Genomic DNA, 17,895 nt, shown 5'->3' on the forward strand with positions numbered 1-17,895 from the left:
TATAAATTAAAAGACACTATTCCCCACAGCTGTACTGCTGCCATCTCGGACTTACTGCACCATCCTTTTGCTGGCTGTAGGACAGTGGAAGGTCCTGCAAGGTGGGTGGGATGACCAGAACAGATGGACAGGCTGAGCCTGGAGCTGAGGCCCTCCTACAACCTGCACATTGGGAAGATGGCAGTTCCAGTACGACACCACATTCAATTTGGTTTAGCATATGGATTTAATGAGGTGTTTTTTCTCCCCATTGCCTACATAAAGTTTGTTCAAATTTCGCATTCCTAAAGTGGCATTATTTTATGAAGGTAAGGTGAAAACCAAGTCTGCAAATGAGCTGAAGACACCAAGATCTTGACAATTCACTAAAATTGTCCCTTACTTACCAAACAGTTCCAGTGTTTCACAAAAATGCAACTTATTAAACTGTATGTGAAGAATAATCAGGTTGGCCACACAAATTCCATGGAACTTTAAATATGCACATTTTGCCCTAGGTATCTGGGGGTTTTTGAGCCAAAAAAAGAGCCGTATTAGCTGCAAGAAAAAAAATCTCATGAGTTGATATGTACTCATCAGATGTCAAGGTAGGAGAAGAAAGATTCTTATCACCAAACGCATCCAACTGCTGTGGGTTTTATATCTATGAAACTTTAATAGCAAAACCTACAGTAAGATAAATTAGTGCAATTGGCAGGGGGAATGAAGGGGGAAGGGTGGGGAGCGATCTTTAACCTGTCCTGGGACAAGTTACACTTAGCTGCCTTCTAACATTTCTCATGACACCAGGTGATATTTTTGTTGTTAGTTCACAGGGAGACAAGGGGACAGGAGGAGTATCGCAAACAACCCAGCAGCCTACGTTCATTACTTCTACTAAAGAAAAATCATTAGAATGAAGTTGTACTTTCCAGTAACAAGCTGCCAGGGCTGACTTCCCATTTAAGGGACTTTTTTGAGAAGCTCCACGTAACATTTGTAGCACCTTGAGCCATGCGGAGCCTCCACACAGAAAATTGTTTCACCAGATTCAGCTTGGACTCCGCTTGCCAGCCCAGCCCTCACAGCACTGTTTGCTCATTCTTGGCATGTATCTTTGACAGCTGAGGCAGCTTGGGAGTCTCAGAAGAGAAAGATTTCTAACAGAAAAGTGCCACGACAACAGGAACTGGCTAAAGGGAAAGTATAGACTGTAGGGAAGGTGCTTGCTTCATTTAAGTATTTGCAAAAAATTACCTGAATCTGTATTTTCTTACTAGAGAAGAATATCACTCATTATCTGGAAATAACCTTAGAAGGGGCTTTTTTACATACCAGCAGACTGTACACCTTGAACCTTGACTTCCTCCTCATCATCTCACAGATATGCAGGTATTTCAATATTTAAACATCTAGAAGTTAACTTGTTTCTACCTCACCATAATGCTTCTTTTCCCTATAGAAATGTAAACCACTTAAAATGAGCAAAAAGAAACACTTTAACCTAATTTCTCCTGGTTAAGACAAGTCAAAGAAGGTGGTGAAATGAATTCAGTTATTTCAGAACATTTTCCCTTCTTCCCAGAATAATCCAGCTGCACTGGAGCCCTTACTACCCCTGGTGTGAGGCAGTGTGGCAGTACCTGAGTGTTCAACAGGAGGAGCCTGCCACCTGCAGGTAGTACCATCACCCCTAATTTTTTTTCCCACCCCTCCACCCCTTGTATTATTACTCATAAAAAGGCAAAAAAGTGTGCAAAATTTTCAGTGGAAGAAAACCAACACAAGCACATGCTTAAAAAGGAATACAAAGTGGAAGAGCAGGATTAAAGAATAACAACAAAGTTGTGTAGTTCACCATGGCATTTCAAATATGAAAATGATGATTAATAATGACAGCTTATTGAATGAGCTACATTCACTAGTGAGTGCTGTGCAAGCCAGCAGCACTACGGAGTGTTTTGGCTCTGGGCCTAAGTCACCCACAGACAAATCCCTGGCAGAGCTAAGACTGTCTCAGGCCTTGCTCTGTATTAATTAACTTCAAACCAACTGCACTTTACGCTAACATATGCAAATAAAAAAGCGCATTTCTGAGCCTCACCACCTTCCTAGAAGAGCACTTCACAAGTAGCTGCTCCGGAGAAACAGAGCAGCCTGTACTGTACTGCCCATGGGCACCGTACCTCGCCTGTAGAATCGTTCACAACGGCAACGTAACAGCACGCAGGCAGACCAACTGCAGCGCTGCTGGAGGCGTTGCTTAAAGGACCACTAAGACCCTGCTGGAAAGGAAGGCGCTGAAATGCATCGTGCTAGGATTTAGCCCCACAGTAGAGGTGCCAGTGCAGGACATGGTGCTGGCACCCAAGTCAGTGCTCCAATAAGAGCTCTTCAAAAGTCAGATTGATCCTTCAGGCTTCTCTGAGACTCTGTTTTGAGAAAGATTTCCCTGAGGGCTGAGGCACTGGGCCCTCCTCTCATACACTAGACAGCCCACGCTTACCTCTCTCTGCCACGCAGGGTCTCAGCAGCTGTATTTCCAGGAAGGGTGTCAAAAGTTGGCAGCGAGGAAGAAAGAATGGATTCTCAGCAGTCACAAACACACCTGGTAGTAACAGTCTGTGGCACACGCAAAGCCCATGGGAAAGGAGAAATGGAAGAAACGTGACACTGTGCCACGAGTGAGCTCGCACACAAGACAGGACTTTCAGTACCATTAAAACCAGATGAATTCTCAGGAAGGAGTGATGCTAGTGAGACTCCAACTGCAGCCGTACTATGAAATCCATTCCAGCCTAGCAAACGAAGAAACACTAAATGCATAGTGGTCAAACTTTTTTTTTTCTTTTTTATTTAAAATATTATTATAACCAATCGACATACTAGATAACAATGTATACATTCCAGTGGTGCACATGTAATGACCTATGGCATGAATGAGTAAAAAAACCACGATGTTCTCAGTAATGCCCCACCAACAGCTTATTTGGAGGGAAGAAAGGAAAAGCAGGAAAAGTATCAAATGTGGGGAAGCAAAAAAAAATTACAGTTTTTCCCCAGTACTTTTAATGGTGTATCTTCCCCTTTCATATTTCTTGGGACAAAATAAAATTAAGAATATACTTCAAAAGGGGCAGAAGGAATGATCACAATTAGGGTTTTTTTCTCAACTTTTATTACTAAAGTTAAAGAACTCTCAAAAATAGACTAGATATTGGGCCTACAAAAGTAATTCATCTGTATGCAAAGCTTACCAAGAATTATTCCTTTTGTAAAATGTAAAGGATGAGCTGACATTACTAGTAAGCTATTTTTACCTACAAAACCAGACTACAATAATAAAATCACCAATTTACAGCTAACACAATATTCTAGATGTACATTATTGTACACAAGCTATATATTACACATGAACAGCTTACGTGAAATATATAAGAAACATACTTACTGATATTGTCTCAACATTGGCCAATAGGTTTACTTTTCTAAAGGAAGTGTATTTTTCTATTCACATTCAGTGTAGTTCCAATAGCAAGGGTTAGCTTTGCTTACTTAAGAAACGTAGAAAGTTTGTGTGAGGTAGTTCAAGAAAACCTAGCTTAAATTTTTAACTGCAGAAGTAGAAACACAATGTGATCTGATTCATAACACATTTCTGTAATGCAGAGATATCTAAAGAAGAGGAGAAGGGAGTGACAGTGATCACTTAGAATACCACTTTTATCCAGTGCCCTTAACTAAGAATAAATTGAAAATTTGGGTAGGCAGTAGAGTATCGTCATGTTTCTTCATTAAAACTCTCTTTGTACTCCTACTGAAAAATGCAGACAGCTCTCCTTCAACTCCAGTCCTCAAGCTAAATATGCAAGAACCAAAACATTGATAGGAAAATAAAAGGTAACAGCATAGACAAGCTGCTGCCAACAGCAAATAAAAACGTATCTAGAAACAGTAATTCACTTCCTTTAGCAACTTGAAACAGTAAGAGCCAGTGTAAAATGAACCATTTTCTTCCCTCTCCCCCATAATGTTGACTGAGAAACATTTAACGTCACATGCTTTGGATTACTGGCTGGGTAGGACTTACCCTCCTGCACTAGCTTTTTGATCTTTTTTCCATCTGCAATGTTGAGATGAATGCCATACACATTAACGAAGGGCATTATACTTGTGCAAACGCCCGACGGGGTGCTCAATTTTTGCTCTCTAACAAAATAGCCTGTGTTCAGAGAAGCTATTTTCCATAAAACAAACCCACATCAGTAACGCACTCCTGACTCGGATGCTGAGGCAGCAGAGGGTGCTATTGCCACGACTGCCTCCAACACAGCTCACCCCGTCCTTCCCTTTAATTCACACCCGAGTGTCGGCGGAGGGGGCTTACCCAACTGTTTATGCTGATATTATCTTCGCATCTAGCTGGAATTCCTATCCAGAAAGATACTACTGCATATAGCATAGTATGGTTCTTCAAAACTAAAAACCCAAGCTGCACAGTGCCTACATCGGGCAAGTGTCAGCTGAGCTTAGCAGAACGCGTGCCATAGAGGTGACCTGGTCAGTCAGGCTGCTCTAAGGTTGTTCAGCTGATGGGTATCGCTCTGCCGCTCCACCTTCCCACACAGACACCTCAGTTCTGACCCCGCTCTCTTGTGGCAACAAAAGACTTCGCAGAACACAGGTACAGCACACAGGAACGGTATTCATCCCCCCGCCCCCCCCTCCTATTTCAAATTCTTGAAGAACCTGCTTCTACGAAGGAAGAGCTATTTTGTCCTTGATGCCTGCCACAGCTCTGACCGTAGAAGGTGGAAATTGATCTCGTTGCTACTGCCCAACTTTTAACCTCACCTGCCATAAGAAATCCGACAGCTCACTGTAATTCAATCCCTACCAGCTCCCAGTGGATTGGAACGGCCCTAGAAGAGGAAAGTTGCATGCACTTTAGTGAAGCCTGTTGTCATGAGAAGATTTTGGAATCATAGATTAAAATAAAGCTTAATAATACTTCAAGAATAAAATTGTACAGTGTAGATAGTATATGATCTAACAACATAACAATAGACAAAGACAGCTGAACTCTAGGTACCCATTTGTTTGCTATCTGTGGCAGTGTACAACTATCTCTGAAATAATTTTATAGTTCAACAAATAAAAAGGGAAGTTAAGACTAGCATGTTGTGATAATTTGGTTACTGAATCTTGACTTTCTTGTCTTTGAAATTTGCCATCGCTTTAATTTGCCTAAAATGCAAGCAACTGCCAAACAAAACCCAAACAAAAAACCAACCCTGCTATGAGGATGGTGCCAAAAGTGAACTCCAGGTTTCCGCAGGCACAGCTCTGACCTTACTGAAATAATGCCGTTAAACAGAGCTCACTCCCACTGCAATGGGCTGCAGGGGACAGTCCCACCCCGTCACTCACCCTGTCGTAAAAGCAGAAGAGCTCAGTGCTCCGTAGAGCCTATGAACTCAGTGAAGTTACTATGGAGAGCACACTGTGGAAAAGGCCTCGTAACCGTTTCCCTCAATATTCATTTTAAAAGTAATTTTTCCTTAGGACACTGGGAAGTGATAGCAGAAATTATTTTAAAGTTTCAAAATCTTTCAATCACCACTGCAATCCACAGGGGTCCAAAATAAATTTCAATAGGAATTATATTTACCAAATTCTGTTCTTAACAGCACTTACAGGCATCAGACGTTGATTCTGTCAGTCTTAACTTCATTACACTGGGGCGACCGGAATATCATTTGACCCTACATAACAATGGAGTACTGTTGTATGACCAAAAATTTGGGCTTAATTCACAGCCTAAACTGTAATTTTTTTGTAAAAAATTACAAAATGGACTGTTCTGTTGGTCTCTCTTCAACTCAAGCAGATTTTCTATGTTCCAGCGCTAGATGAATCCAAACACGTCCTGCCTATTCTGAGGTAATATACAATTTGGCGGGATCCTGTAAAAATAATTGCCTTAACAAACGTGGTTTAGAACGGCAATATTGGAATATTAGATACAAGTGAGGAAAGCAAAATTACACACACACAGCCCTTACCAGCAGTCTAGCCAGGCCAGGGAAACAACTGTGCAGTCTGCCAATTTAGTCATCTTTGAGACATTACCATTCCTTGTAACCCTGTATGTTTTTTAAAAAGACATGTCAGTTACCAAAAGCACAGGTTTCTGAAACTTGCTGCAAAGACAAATTTTCCTCTTTCAATTAGAACTTCAAAAAGACCCCTATTTAACCCAACACGCAGAAGGAACCACACTGAAGAGCAGTCATTCCCGGATGACCTCTGTAGCCAGTTATATTATTTGCTTCTGCTCTGCGCCTGGCAAGACTTCTGTATTTTTTTATGCTCATTTTTGTGAGCTCTCCTAATTTAAATTCCTCTTCACATTCTAATTCACTACACAAAATATGCATCTACACAAGGCAATCAATTATACAGCCTAGCTTCACTAAAAATCTGCATTTTCCAAAGGAATAAATTCTGAATGATTGTTTAACTCATACATAAACTTAAGTCAGTTATACATAAATCATTCTGTAAATATAAAATGTAAACAGTTAAAATACTTCTGTGAGGAGCAGCACCATTTTACATGACTATTTAGTAACTGTTCTATATATTTCAATATATCCTTTGTTTAAAAAGTGTATTGAAACCTGGAGCTTCAGTGCTGAAAACTACTGAATATTTATGACTTTTAAATGAACCATTATTAAGATTTCTGCTACACTGGTCTCATGGTGAAATGAAAGAGATAAATACTAATTTATACAGCACTACTTCTCCCTCCTTTGGATGGCATATATTGCTCACTTAATGCATTAGCTACAGAAATCCTGAGGTTCTCCTACCACTTAATGGTTTTTAGCAATCGGTTACTTTTGGTGGAGAAAGAACAGCTGAAGTTTTGCCCCTATTGCATTCACGGCATTCCCTCTTCTACCCAAAAAGCGCTCGCCTTAGTAGACAAGACTAGTAAGAAACAAAACTCTCAAGAATCACGTATCACATGAAAGTATAGCTACAGCACATTCGTTTTCCCTCTTGGCAGTCTAGACATCCTGGATACACTTTGTTTTGCGTGTACAAAAACAGGCTACGAGCTAGAAGTAAACAGTTTATTTGCATTGCAATGTATTATTCATGAAGTATCCTCGTGTTTTATGGTGATCACAGGATTTGGCATGCCACAACTCTGCAGAAAACACCACGTTATTTTGTTAGGCTAGATATTTCTGCAGCTTTGAAGATATGCTTTGCTTTCTTAAGTTCATAAAACCATTCAGACGAGGTTACTTTGCAAAGGATTGTATACTGTTTCTCTAAAATCTTCACTAATTGTTGCTTTTGCTGAAGTACTATAGGCAAGTGGCCAAAATAAAAGAGGATTTCATTCACTGCCAGCACCACAGTAGTACGCCCAAAACTACAGCTGGCTGCACTGAATTCTCTCCCCCTCCACCTGGACACGGACATCTGACCAAGCATAAAACTTTGAAGGATATCATGAACAAAACATCTGGAATAAATTCTAATTAAAAAATTGAAAACCTATAAAATCTTAAATAATTCATTATATGGTAATGACCACAACATTAATATGTGCTTTGATAAAACAAATCTTACAAATTCAGTAAAAAAAGATCAGCAGCATAATAGGAAAGCAAATATGCAGATTTTAAAACCACAATAAAAATTATCAGGTTTAATATTTTACAGTTAATTACAGCAAAAAAAGTGGCTGCTTTTAACACAACTTACAGTTTAAAATTACAGCACTTTATGATGAATTCTACGATTATTTTTGAAAAAACACTCAAAAATACCACCAAATTTTAAAGGTGCCCTATTAATGACTAAAAGGACCCCCCTCCCACCCCCCAAAAGACCAAGTAGTCATCTACAGCAACCCAGAGGTCCAGCTGAGGTTTCTAGACTGCTGTCTGTATCAGAGGCCAATGTTGGATCTGTTGACATTGAAGACACATCATTGACAGATGACGATGAAGATGGATGTTGAGAGCCATTGATCATTGCTGCACCTGTGCTATGAGAAACAAACCAGCAAATCAGTTGCAGATACAGTTGCACGGTTCAGTACTTGCATTAGTCTGTCTCTTCCTAATAGTCACTACTTTCTCCTGTTTCGGCAAGTCTGAAGAGATGTGTCTTGATCCATCGTCAAAATAAATAAAACACTCAAGTATTTAATGTGGGGCTTAATGAATGGAATGTCAAGAACCACAGAGCTCATGTGGCACGACACCTGTCAAATTACAGTAAATGCTAGTGGCTGAAAGGTTAAAAATCACAGACGGAGATAGTACTGCATAAAGCCAGAGCTAAGACACCCAACAAAATGTTGAGACCCAAAGCTAGAATATATCTACACATTTTGCTAAGGAAAGAAGGGGCCTGGGTTTTTTTCCCCCATCAGATCCTCCCCTTGAGGCTGGGAAATAGCTGGTGTCCAGCCACATCGCGTACATTCATGCTCAGCTACGCAGTGATTTTTCAGAGTCTGGACTTCAGTGAACCCTGAGCAGAGTCAGCAACAGCTGTCCAACTTTTGCCATCATTTTTCAGCAGTGCAAATGGAGTCCTATCAATGGTCAGTTAATGGACACATTTTGCTCCAGAGTTCAGGAACAGTTTCTGAAAGCACTCCATAATTTTCCAACCTAGAAATCCTGTTTCATTACTTAATACATGTGAGTAGCGGTTATATCCTTATTTGAAACTGTACCAGCTACACGTTACACATCTAACCAGATTATGGCAATAAAGTACCAGTATATACCAAGGAATGAAGCATCAGTTACACAGGGACAATAATAGCGGAATTTACTACACTAATAAAGAGAGATGTCAGCCCCATACATGCCGTTCAAATAAGCAACGTCACAAAGAGGATTCAAGAGGTTATTGGTCATTTAAGAGCCATATTATTGAGTTAGGTTAACTCTTGGATGTCTTGAACAGCTTTACTCCCTCCTGACCTACAACTCAACATAGCTTTGGTACTGTGCTTTTATTGTAACCAACCTAAAGGGGCTGGTTGTCCGCGTATAACCCCATTCTTGGTTCTCTCCTCCAGGTCCATGACTTCCTTGTATATCAACTCTGAAAATGCAGAGAAGAAAAAGCAAAAAATGAATTTGCAAACCCAAGACTGGATCGATAATACATCTCCCATTAAAATGTACATTTAAATTTTGTATGTTTATTTCTGTTCAGAATTAGTTTTAGCTACAATGGCCTGGGACTCTAAAGAACACACTGACATTGCCCTAAGGCCCTTCTGTCCAAGCTGCTTGGGGACCTGAGGTTAAACAGAGTCTTAACAGACCACTCAGGTTTTATCCATGGCTTCTTTGGTACACATAAGCTCTATCAGCAGTCTTCAAAGGAACAGGCAGGAACAAACCCAAACAGCTTTGCCATCCCCCCAACACACATTTGCCACTAAATTTCCTCAGCAACAAGATCTAAAGGTCCTGATCACCATGAAACGGAATACAACATTGGCATATAAGTAGCCACTCCAAATGAAAGCAGCAACTTTTATCTTCCAGTTACAGAAGTTCCTCATCCTTACAGGTTAGAGGTGCTTGTAACATGAACGAATCATACACCCTTGCTTACTGTCCAGAAGGTTTCTAGGCTAATGGCAGCTTATTACCCAGAAAAGACTTCAGATGTGAATCTACAGCAGTAACAACAGCAGAAAAAGACTAAACATGTTAAATGCAACTCGTAAGAACTGACTGTCAGAATACTACTTCTTATCTGCCACTGGCAAACTAATGCAACATACAAACAATTTGGAAGAAAAAAGCATTTAAGAATTATAACTTCAAGGGCTGTGGGAGTCTCAAAAGTAAACTCCATATTGCTTGAAATACCCTCAGCACATCTGCTTCAAAAGGGAAATAACTTTGTTTGGAAGGAGGATAGTAAGAGAATTTCCACAATTCTCCCTATCTCTGCCTTTACAAGTAAAACTCAGTCTCTAATAGAAAGCAGCTTAAAAGTGTGGCAGTCCTAGATGTTACAGACTTGTGTCCATTACCAGCCAACACAATGAAACTGTCAAAAATGATTCATGAAACATTTTCCCTGTGGTTTTTTTTCCTCTGGGGCTAAAAAGGTTATGCAGGTCTAATACCCTTTCCTAGACTTTTTCAGTACAAAGTATTAGATCGCTCAATGCACTGAATTCCTGCTTAAATGCAACATTTATTGCCTGCACAGCAATCTGGATCTGCATTTTTTCTTAGCACTAGAAGCTCTGCAATACCACCCCTTTTAGAAGCAATTTCAAAATGAAGCACAAGTTTTTCAGGTAACAAAGATGTTCCCCTTAGACTTTATCATTTTACACCTCATATGACCACGAAATACAGATACTAAACCAGTACTGAACACCAAAGCTCATGCTCTTGGTGATACGAGTCTTACGACAAACGATCATCCATTCCACACCTCAACCCCAGCTACTTTCTCAGGATCCCACAGCTGATAACCATCAGTGTCTCCCACACCAGCTGTAACCTCACTATCTCACCCATTACTGACACTCCTCACGGCTTCTTTAAATCCTCTGCTTGATTTAAAAGATTTAGAATAGTACAGCTAACAGGCTCTTCGCTTGAAGACCAGTGCTTGTACTTCAGACTTACATTGCTCAAACTCCTGCATCTTCTGCAGGTGCAGCAGTTTGTCCAGAAGAGCCACCCTCCCTACAAACACTGCCTCATGGTTTGCAAAAGCTGACCAAAATGAGCAGGTCTTAAATTCACTGCAAAGGTTCAGCACCTCCGCAGCAAAATTTTTAGTGTCCCAACAATCGAGAGGTTGGGAAGCACTGATCTATTTATTCCCTTGCCATTCCAAACAGTTTAACCAGGTTGCTCAGAAGAACCTTAATAACAGTAATTGTTGGGGCCCAGCCCACTCCCCAAATCCGTATTGTACTTAAAACGCCCTTCTTACCTTTCCATTCTTCTATCGTGTGCTCCCTCTCATCTAACTGCTTATCTGGTATCTTTGGTGGTGGCTGAAAAAAAACCCAAACTCATGATAAAGCAATCAAAAGGGATATAAAACCAGAATAAATGAAAAATGAAAGTAAGCACTCAGAATATGAACCTGATTAAAAAACACTGTATTTAGATGGTCAAATATTCTCTCATACTTGGACCTGGCCCATTTTCTAGATGCTGCTACATGTTTTAAAGTTCTTCCAATCAACAGATTTGCTTACATCACTGTAATAATTAAAATAGAAACTGAACAGACTGGTAAAAGAGCTCATAAGTGCAGCAGTCTCTGGCCCAAGCAGCCCTTTTTACCTACTTACTGTTAATTACTAAATTTTCCCTCTAGCTATTATAGATCACGAGAATTTACATCAAGCATCTTTTCCTATTCTTAGTGGCATATCACCAACCAATTTTTCTTTTAAAAAAATGACACTTTTCTCATAAGCAGAAATTGTCCTGAAATTAATTTTTTTAAACTTTTTTCAATTAATCCCTTTGTTCACTAATGTTAATAATTGAAAGCTCAAGATCTTGTACCCAGATTTTGTTGAAACACTTATTTTCTAGTTTAAGAGTACTATCAATTGCTACAACTAATGAAAATATTTCTCTCACCCAGGAATAAATACCTTAGAATCCTATTAAGGGCAATCAAACCACACTGAAACAACAGAAGCTCGATAAATTAGAACCCTATATAAAAGATTTCAAATGCATTACTGTATGTCCAAGAGATTATATGCAATTATACACAAACACACACACACAGATACAGGTGCTTCAGTTTGTGCCCATTCCTAACACTATTTCTAACAAACATGTTTATTGATGTCAAAAAAAGTGATTACAGCTCAGTTCAGCTTCTAGTGAGATGTGTAGATCATGCAATAATCTTCCAAGCAGTCACATCAAGCATCCCAACAAGTTTACTTTAGTACAGCACTTTCCTAATCAGAGACCTAAAACAAGAACTTACAGCTTCTGCTTCTGACGGGTCATACCAAACATTGATGTATGGGTGCTGCAGGGCTTCATCCACAGAGATTCTTTTAGAAGCATCTATAACCAGCATTTTTGATAACAAATCCCTTGCTTGACTTGCTGCAAAAGTAACATTTTCTATTTAGACTAGTGCCATATGTAGTGCACAGAATACAGTACTTCAAAGCTCGTAAGAGGAGACCCAGAGTAAACAAATTCCAGTTTAATATCTGTGCATCCCTCACATAATTTGGGGTTTAGGAAAGTGGTCCAGTTGCTGGAAAAAAAAAACCAATGAGGAGGATAACACAGGTGGGAAAGCAGTTGGAAATGTTTCACTATATATTTTCAGCATACAGTGCCCTTTGGTGTGACATCCTTATGTGAATATAACTCAGCTGGCAGTACAGCCTCGTCTGAACAGCAGTGGGCAAGGACCTACTACCCCTCTCTTACAGTTTATGGGGAAAAACCTGTCACATACTGTCAGTCACAGAAAATACAGTGACTCTGTGACTCCACTGAGTAGGTGACTTTTAGAACCAATAAGTTATTTCAATAACTACAGGATAACTATGTATTATAAATATAAACCCTCTATTTTCACCCTTAGAGAAAGAAGATCTGCTCTGCCTACACAGTTTCTATTCCACCTCTCCCTACTCTTCTCTAAATCATGTTGGCATCTGTCATTGAGAGGAATGTACATATTTACTTTTCCTTATAAAAGTATCTCCAGAATAGGAGCTGTTTCAAAGAAGATGAGAAAGTGGAGGAAAGCATATGGCAGCACGTTCATCCACTCCCACGATATAAATATCAAAATATTTAAACCCTTAGCGGGATCATTTTACAACATGAACAAAAACAAGACATATTTTTATTCAATATATCATAATTTTTAAACTTTAAAGATAGACAACACACAGAAGACAGGCCTTACCTTTAAGCTTATTGTGTTCAGAGTCAGCTGGGAAAAGGACATCTGGAAAGAGTTTTTCAAAACTATATCCAGCATATTTAGGTCTGTTCTCCACATAAGTTCGGACTGTAGGCTGTAATTTCTTCATAAATTCGGGGCATGGTGTTCCTAGCTGTTCTATAACTTTATTCCATTGATCAATATCTAAGGTTATGCAGCTAAGAAAAACACCGTGTCTAATTTTCAGCTAGAAAGTTATGTTAAAAGCAGATGAAATAACCAACAGACAGAAAACACAGAAAAATAGAATAAAATATCAAGTTCATCATCATTAATTAGGACTACCTTCTTAAGAGGAAACAGTGAAACAAAGCAAGACTATGATAGTGTAGTCAAGGCAACATGTACTTTACTGAAAATCATAATTAACTAGCAAAGGATATACTTCTGAGAAACAGAGAAAATTAAAAAGACTCACAAAATATGTTAAACAAATTTAAATAAAGGCATTGTTTGGGTTCTGGAGAAGAACTCGCTCCTGATCTGAACACGTATTCACAGTAGTCAAGCTACTGCACGTCACCGAGGCACTCCAGTGGTAGGTTCTTCGTCCTTCGTTCTCATCTGATACCCCAGCCCAGTCCCGGACTCTGCCACATTAGCCATCTCCCACTAATGACACGCAACACTAAGCACCAGCGGGCACACAAAGGATGAAATCTTGGTTTACACAGGTCAATGACAAAATTTTGTCAGAGACTTGAATGCAGAAGTTAATGAGTTTCAAGGAGGATGTGTAAGGAACATCTTAATTGAAAAGCTTGCACAAGGTACAGGGGAGATTGACCAATTCACGGCAGAAGAATTCAGTATGTGTTACTGAATAAAAAAAAAAAAAAAGCAATGTTTGGCTCAGGAATTTCTAGTTGCGGATGATTAGATGCTCAGAGAGAGCTCAGGTAAAATTTTATATATGCTTATCTCATTCATATATTCTCCCCAACTTTTTCTTGTTGGCTACTGTAAAAGATTGGATACTTGGCTACCTAAACCTTCAGTCAGATGTAGCAGGCCCCTTCTTATGCTCTTAAAACTTAAAAGGAGACCTTTATATAAAGATTTTCAAGCTCTACAGTGCTTTAGTACAGGCCTTGAAAAAAAAAATAAAATTATTTACATTGTACGGCACTGAGCCTAAACTGAAAAGCCATGCTAGCAAACCAGATGCATAAAGCACGGTGCAGCTCATGCGATGACAGAGCTGGTGAAAGTGAGGATGCCCTGGATCTCCTCACTGTGCCTCAAAATCTTCACCCCTAAATGGTACTATATCAATTACTAAACAGTTAACCTGCAGCAAAAGCAGGAAAGATTTCTGACGGCATCTAAAAGACCGGAGTGTGACTATTAGTGGAACGAATAACACACCAAACTCCAATTAGAGCCACTAATTTTAGCCATGACCCAGAGGGTTCAGCTCGATTTGCTCGGAGCAGACCCTCTGTCTGAAGTATTGCTCAGGGGACAACCCATGCAGACACCACCCAAGCCGTTCACGGAATAGAAAGGCAGAACTGCCAGATATAACTGGAAGCTGTTTGTAGCATCATTTCTGCATGTAAAAATATGAAACTCCAGAGTGTAACTAATGAAGCTGGGTAGGAATTTTTTGTAAACATTTGCTCCAAAATGTAAAGAATAATAACTGCTATCACACTCAGGTACTAAGCAAGATTAGTAAGTATTACAGAAAAATGATCTCCAAAGCAAAAAAATCAATGCATGTGAACCAGTAAAACACCACCTAAACAACAACAAAATTTATCTTAAATGTGACAACATCTAAAAGCAATGGATAGACATTATATTAAATTGAAAAAAAGAGAAAAGAGGAAAAAAAAAGGAAAACGAAAAAAGAAAAAAAAAAGCCTGTTGGCCCAAGTGGTATTTTGCTGATCTTGCTTATATTAACCTCTAACGACAGTCATACACATTACACATGTTGTGGTTTTGCTTTAAATGGTACAACTGTAGCCATTTTTGCAGCTTCTGGGAACCAAACTAATGAACTTGCAAGCTCTATTTTGAAAAGGCAGTTTAAAACCAGTATTTTAAAAATTAGAACCACCTTAGCCTGGAACTATATTGCTGCAGTATCTTTTGACCTTTTACGACTACATGCGAGGCCAAAGGTAAGGATACGATCTGTACCAGGAAATAAAACACCACCTTTGATCATTTCGCCCATGATGCACCCAACTGACCAAATGTCAACTGAAAACAAAATGCAATGATATTAACATAAAAGATAGTTATTAAAATGAAGTAAATAAAAGTATCTAGACACACACACACACATGAAGTGACTATAAAAAGCGTGTGTAATGAAAATGAGTGAAGGTGAATGTATGCTAACTACAGGACCAGCAGAGACTATGTCCTACTGCTAGGTGCAGCCTGAATATAAATGCAGTTCTTAATTTTTTTTAAGCATATCACAAGAAAAATCCATGTTCATTCAATAAAATAAAAAAAAAAAATTGTACAATATGCATTTTCATGACACAACATCAATAAAAAGGTTAATCACTTCCTAACTAATTCAACCTGCTGCAGCAGCACAAGGATACAGTCCCTTCCTGGAAAGAGGATTTTGTGGCAAACCATTTCGCCCATAATGCACCCCACAGACCATAAATCCACTATGTTTGTAGCACAAAAAGAAGGAAAAGCAAAGCAAACGGTCATTTAAAATTAAAAGAAGCATAACATGACTGCATCCTATAAACTGCAGAGACAGCACAGGAAGAGCAAGTCTTTATATTAATCAATGAAAACACTTTAAAGTACACCGTATGTAAGGATTAGCTTTTAACTGTCTCAAATACAAGGCAGAAAAACATCCTTTTGTTTCACGTAGTGCTAGAGCAAGAGCTGGAGCAGAGAGAGATAGAGAGAGACATGAATCAAGCAGAATAAAGCGCTTCTCCAAGCTCTGAGGCTTGCAAAGGTGCCTCTGCCAACGGGCTCGGTTGGAGCACCAAGGACTTCATTTCTTGACAGCAATTCCATTGTAGTTGTAGGAATAATCTTAAAAGTAGCAAAGTAAACTGACCTTTAAAAATATTGTGTATCTAAACAGTTTATACTTTTAGGAGGAGAATCAATTACATAGGAATTAAAATTTGCCATCGGGTATTTCCTAAAAATTCGGATTACCATGCATCTCTCTCTCCCTTTAAATAGAAAGCAAACACAATCAGTAAAAGATCATTTAGAATTTTAGAGGATCAGTTAATGACAATATTAGTATGCTCCTAAAAGATTTTCAGTTAAAATTATTTGTTTGAAAATATTTCTCCAGTTACGCTGAAACAACATCTTATACAAAAGAAAAACCCAAAAGCAAATGTTTTTGGTATGAAATACACATTTTCTGCATTACCTTAAAATAAATCACGCAGAAGACATACTCAAAGATGCACAAGTTTGCTTTTTACAGGTATGCCAATTTCTTTTGTGGTTGCTTTCAGAGACACGGTTAACTCCGTAAGCAAAAGTTTTCTTTAAGTCATAATAATGAAATTGTATACTATGATTACTCTTATGTCAAACATGACACTGAAATTTCAATTCAGCAGATAAGAAGGGGATTTAAATGAGAACAATTGTATACTAAAAATCATATATTAACGTTTTGAAGGAGCTCAACAATGTCAACCAATTGACTTTGCTTCTTATTGAAAATATTCCTTCCCCCTCATTTACAAGTTCCTCTAAAATAGTATCTAAATCATATGATAGGAGATCATAGTTGTACATGTTAATAGGTCAAAATTAAGGGCCTGGTTCATTTAAAAAATGATTGTAAACGTTTTATGATTAGAGGTGTTTTTTCTTTACAAACTTTTTTAAAATACTTAAGAAAGGTACATAATCTGTGACTTAGAGACCCAAAGATTCGAAGCCAAGTTTTGCATTTGTCTTTTAAAATAAAATTCTGAATGTTGACTTTTTCACCTGCAAAACAATCTGCTGCCATCACAAACCAAAATATACCCAAATCTGTTGTAACTAATTTGTGTCCAACATGATAAAAACGACACCCATACTTTCACAGAGAAGTCTGGGAAGAGAAATAATGTGAGTCAATGAGCTATCTTCATGCCTCAGATGACAAATTACTTCAGAGGCGAAGAAAAACACTGGAAACTATCCTGCTGGTCACTCTACAAAACCAAACTTGTGATGTTTGGGGGTGGCTTGGTTTGTTGCTGTCATTAATTAAACAAAACCTGTCTATTTATAGGTCTTTAACTTTTTTTTTATGAAGCTAGACTAACTCGTGCACTGTGAATACTCCTACACAATACTCCTGTCAATAATTCTATGGAAGACTGAGTAAAATTTCATTACAGAGTTGAGAAATCTTTTAAAAAATCTACCACTTGTCACACAGTGTATTTTATTCTTAAAAACCCTGTTCAGAGTGAAGTTACTATTTTCTATAATCCTAAGAGAAAAAATACCAAGTGGAAATGAAGTTCAAACCCAGTGTACATACTAGGAAAGTTAAAAGTAGTGGCTTCAGGGTGCTTGGGGCTTTCCTTGCTCTTCAGTGCTTCCTTCCTGATAATCATGCACGTAACCGCACATAAATCTACATACATAAAGGCACGTGTGCACGAACAGTGTTGGAGCCCTTCAGTTCTGAATTTCTTCAGTTCGCAAGGCCTGGTTTCTTAATGTAATATACCCAAATGTGCTTTATCTCCCACACTATCAAAACCTATGCAGAGGTTAACTCTGTAATCAATTTGCCTGGGATCTTTGCTAGTTTTAAAACGACTAAAGATTTCATATGTGGGTAGTACAGTACCACAAGAACACTACTCTGCAGTATGTATCTCAGTCATCAAAACATACATGGCAATCCTCTCA

General features: G+C 38.7%; 1 protein-coding gene across 5 annotated transcripts in view; it reads right to left on the bottom strand.

Annotated features, from left to right (window-relative positions):
• Positions 1-7,110: 7,110 nt before the first annotated feature.
• The window catches only part of MAPK8 (mitogen-activated protein kinase 8), a 22,584-nt gene continuing 11,799 nt past the window's right edge, over positions 7,111-17,895 (bottom strand). Inside the window, exons 6-11 of one of the 5 annotated variants that reach the window (XM_009888718.1) lie at positions 15,157-15,228; positions 12,976-13,158; positions 12,028-12,152; positions 11,002-11,065; positions 9,052-9,129; positions 7,111-8,053 (exon numbers count right to left, since the gene is read on the bottom strand). In XM_009888718.1, coding sequence (XP_009887020.1) covers positions 8,037-8,053; positions 9,052-9,129; positions 11,002-11,065; positions 12,028-12,152; positions 12,976-13,158; positions 15,157-15,228 — 539 coding nt within the window. In that variant the 3' untranslated portion in view covers positions 7,111-8,036. Of the gene's footprint in view, positions 8,054-9,051; positions 9,130-11,001; positions 11,066-12,027; positions 12,153-12,975; positions 13,159-15,156; positions 15,229-15,584; positions 15,657-17,895 lie in introns of all 5 variants that reach the window. The other 4 variants (XM_009888717.1, XM_009888714.1, XM_009888716.1 and 1 more) reach the window with 4 other exon arrangements.

This window comes from Charadrius vociferus, unplaced genomic scaffold (assembly GCF_000708025.1).
Source record: "Charadrius vociferus isolate BGI_N301 unplaced genomic scaffold, ASM70802v2 scaffold436, whole genome shotgun sequence".
Classification (NCBI taxonomy): Eukaryota; Metazoa; Chordata; class Aves; order Charadriiformes; family Charadriidae; genus Charadrius; species Charadrius vociferus.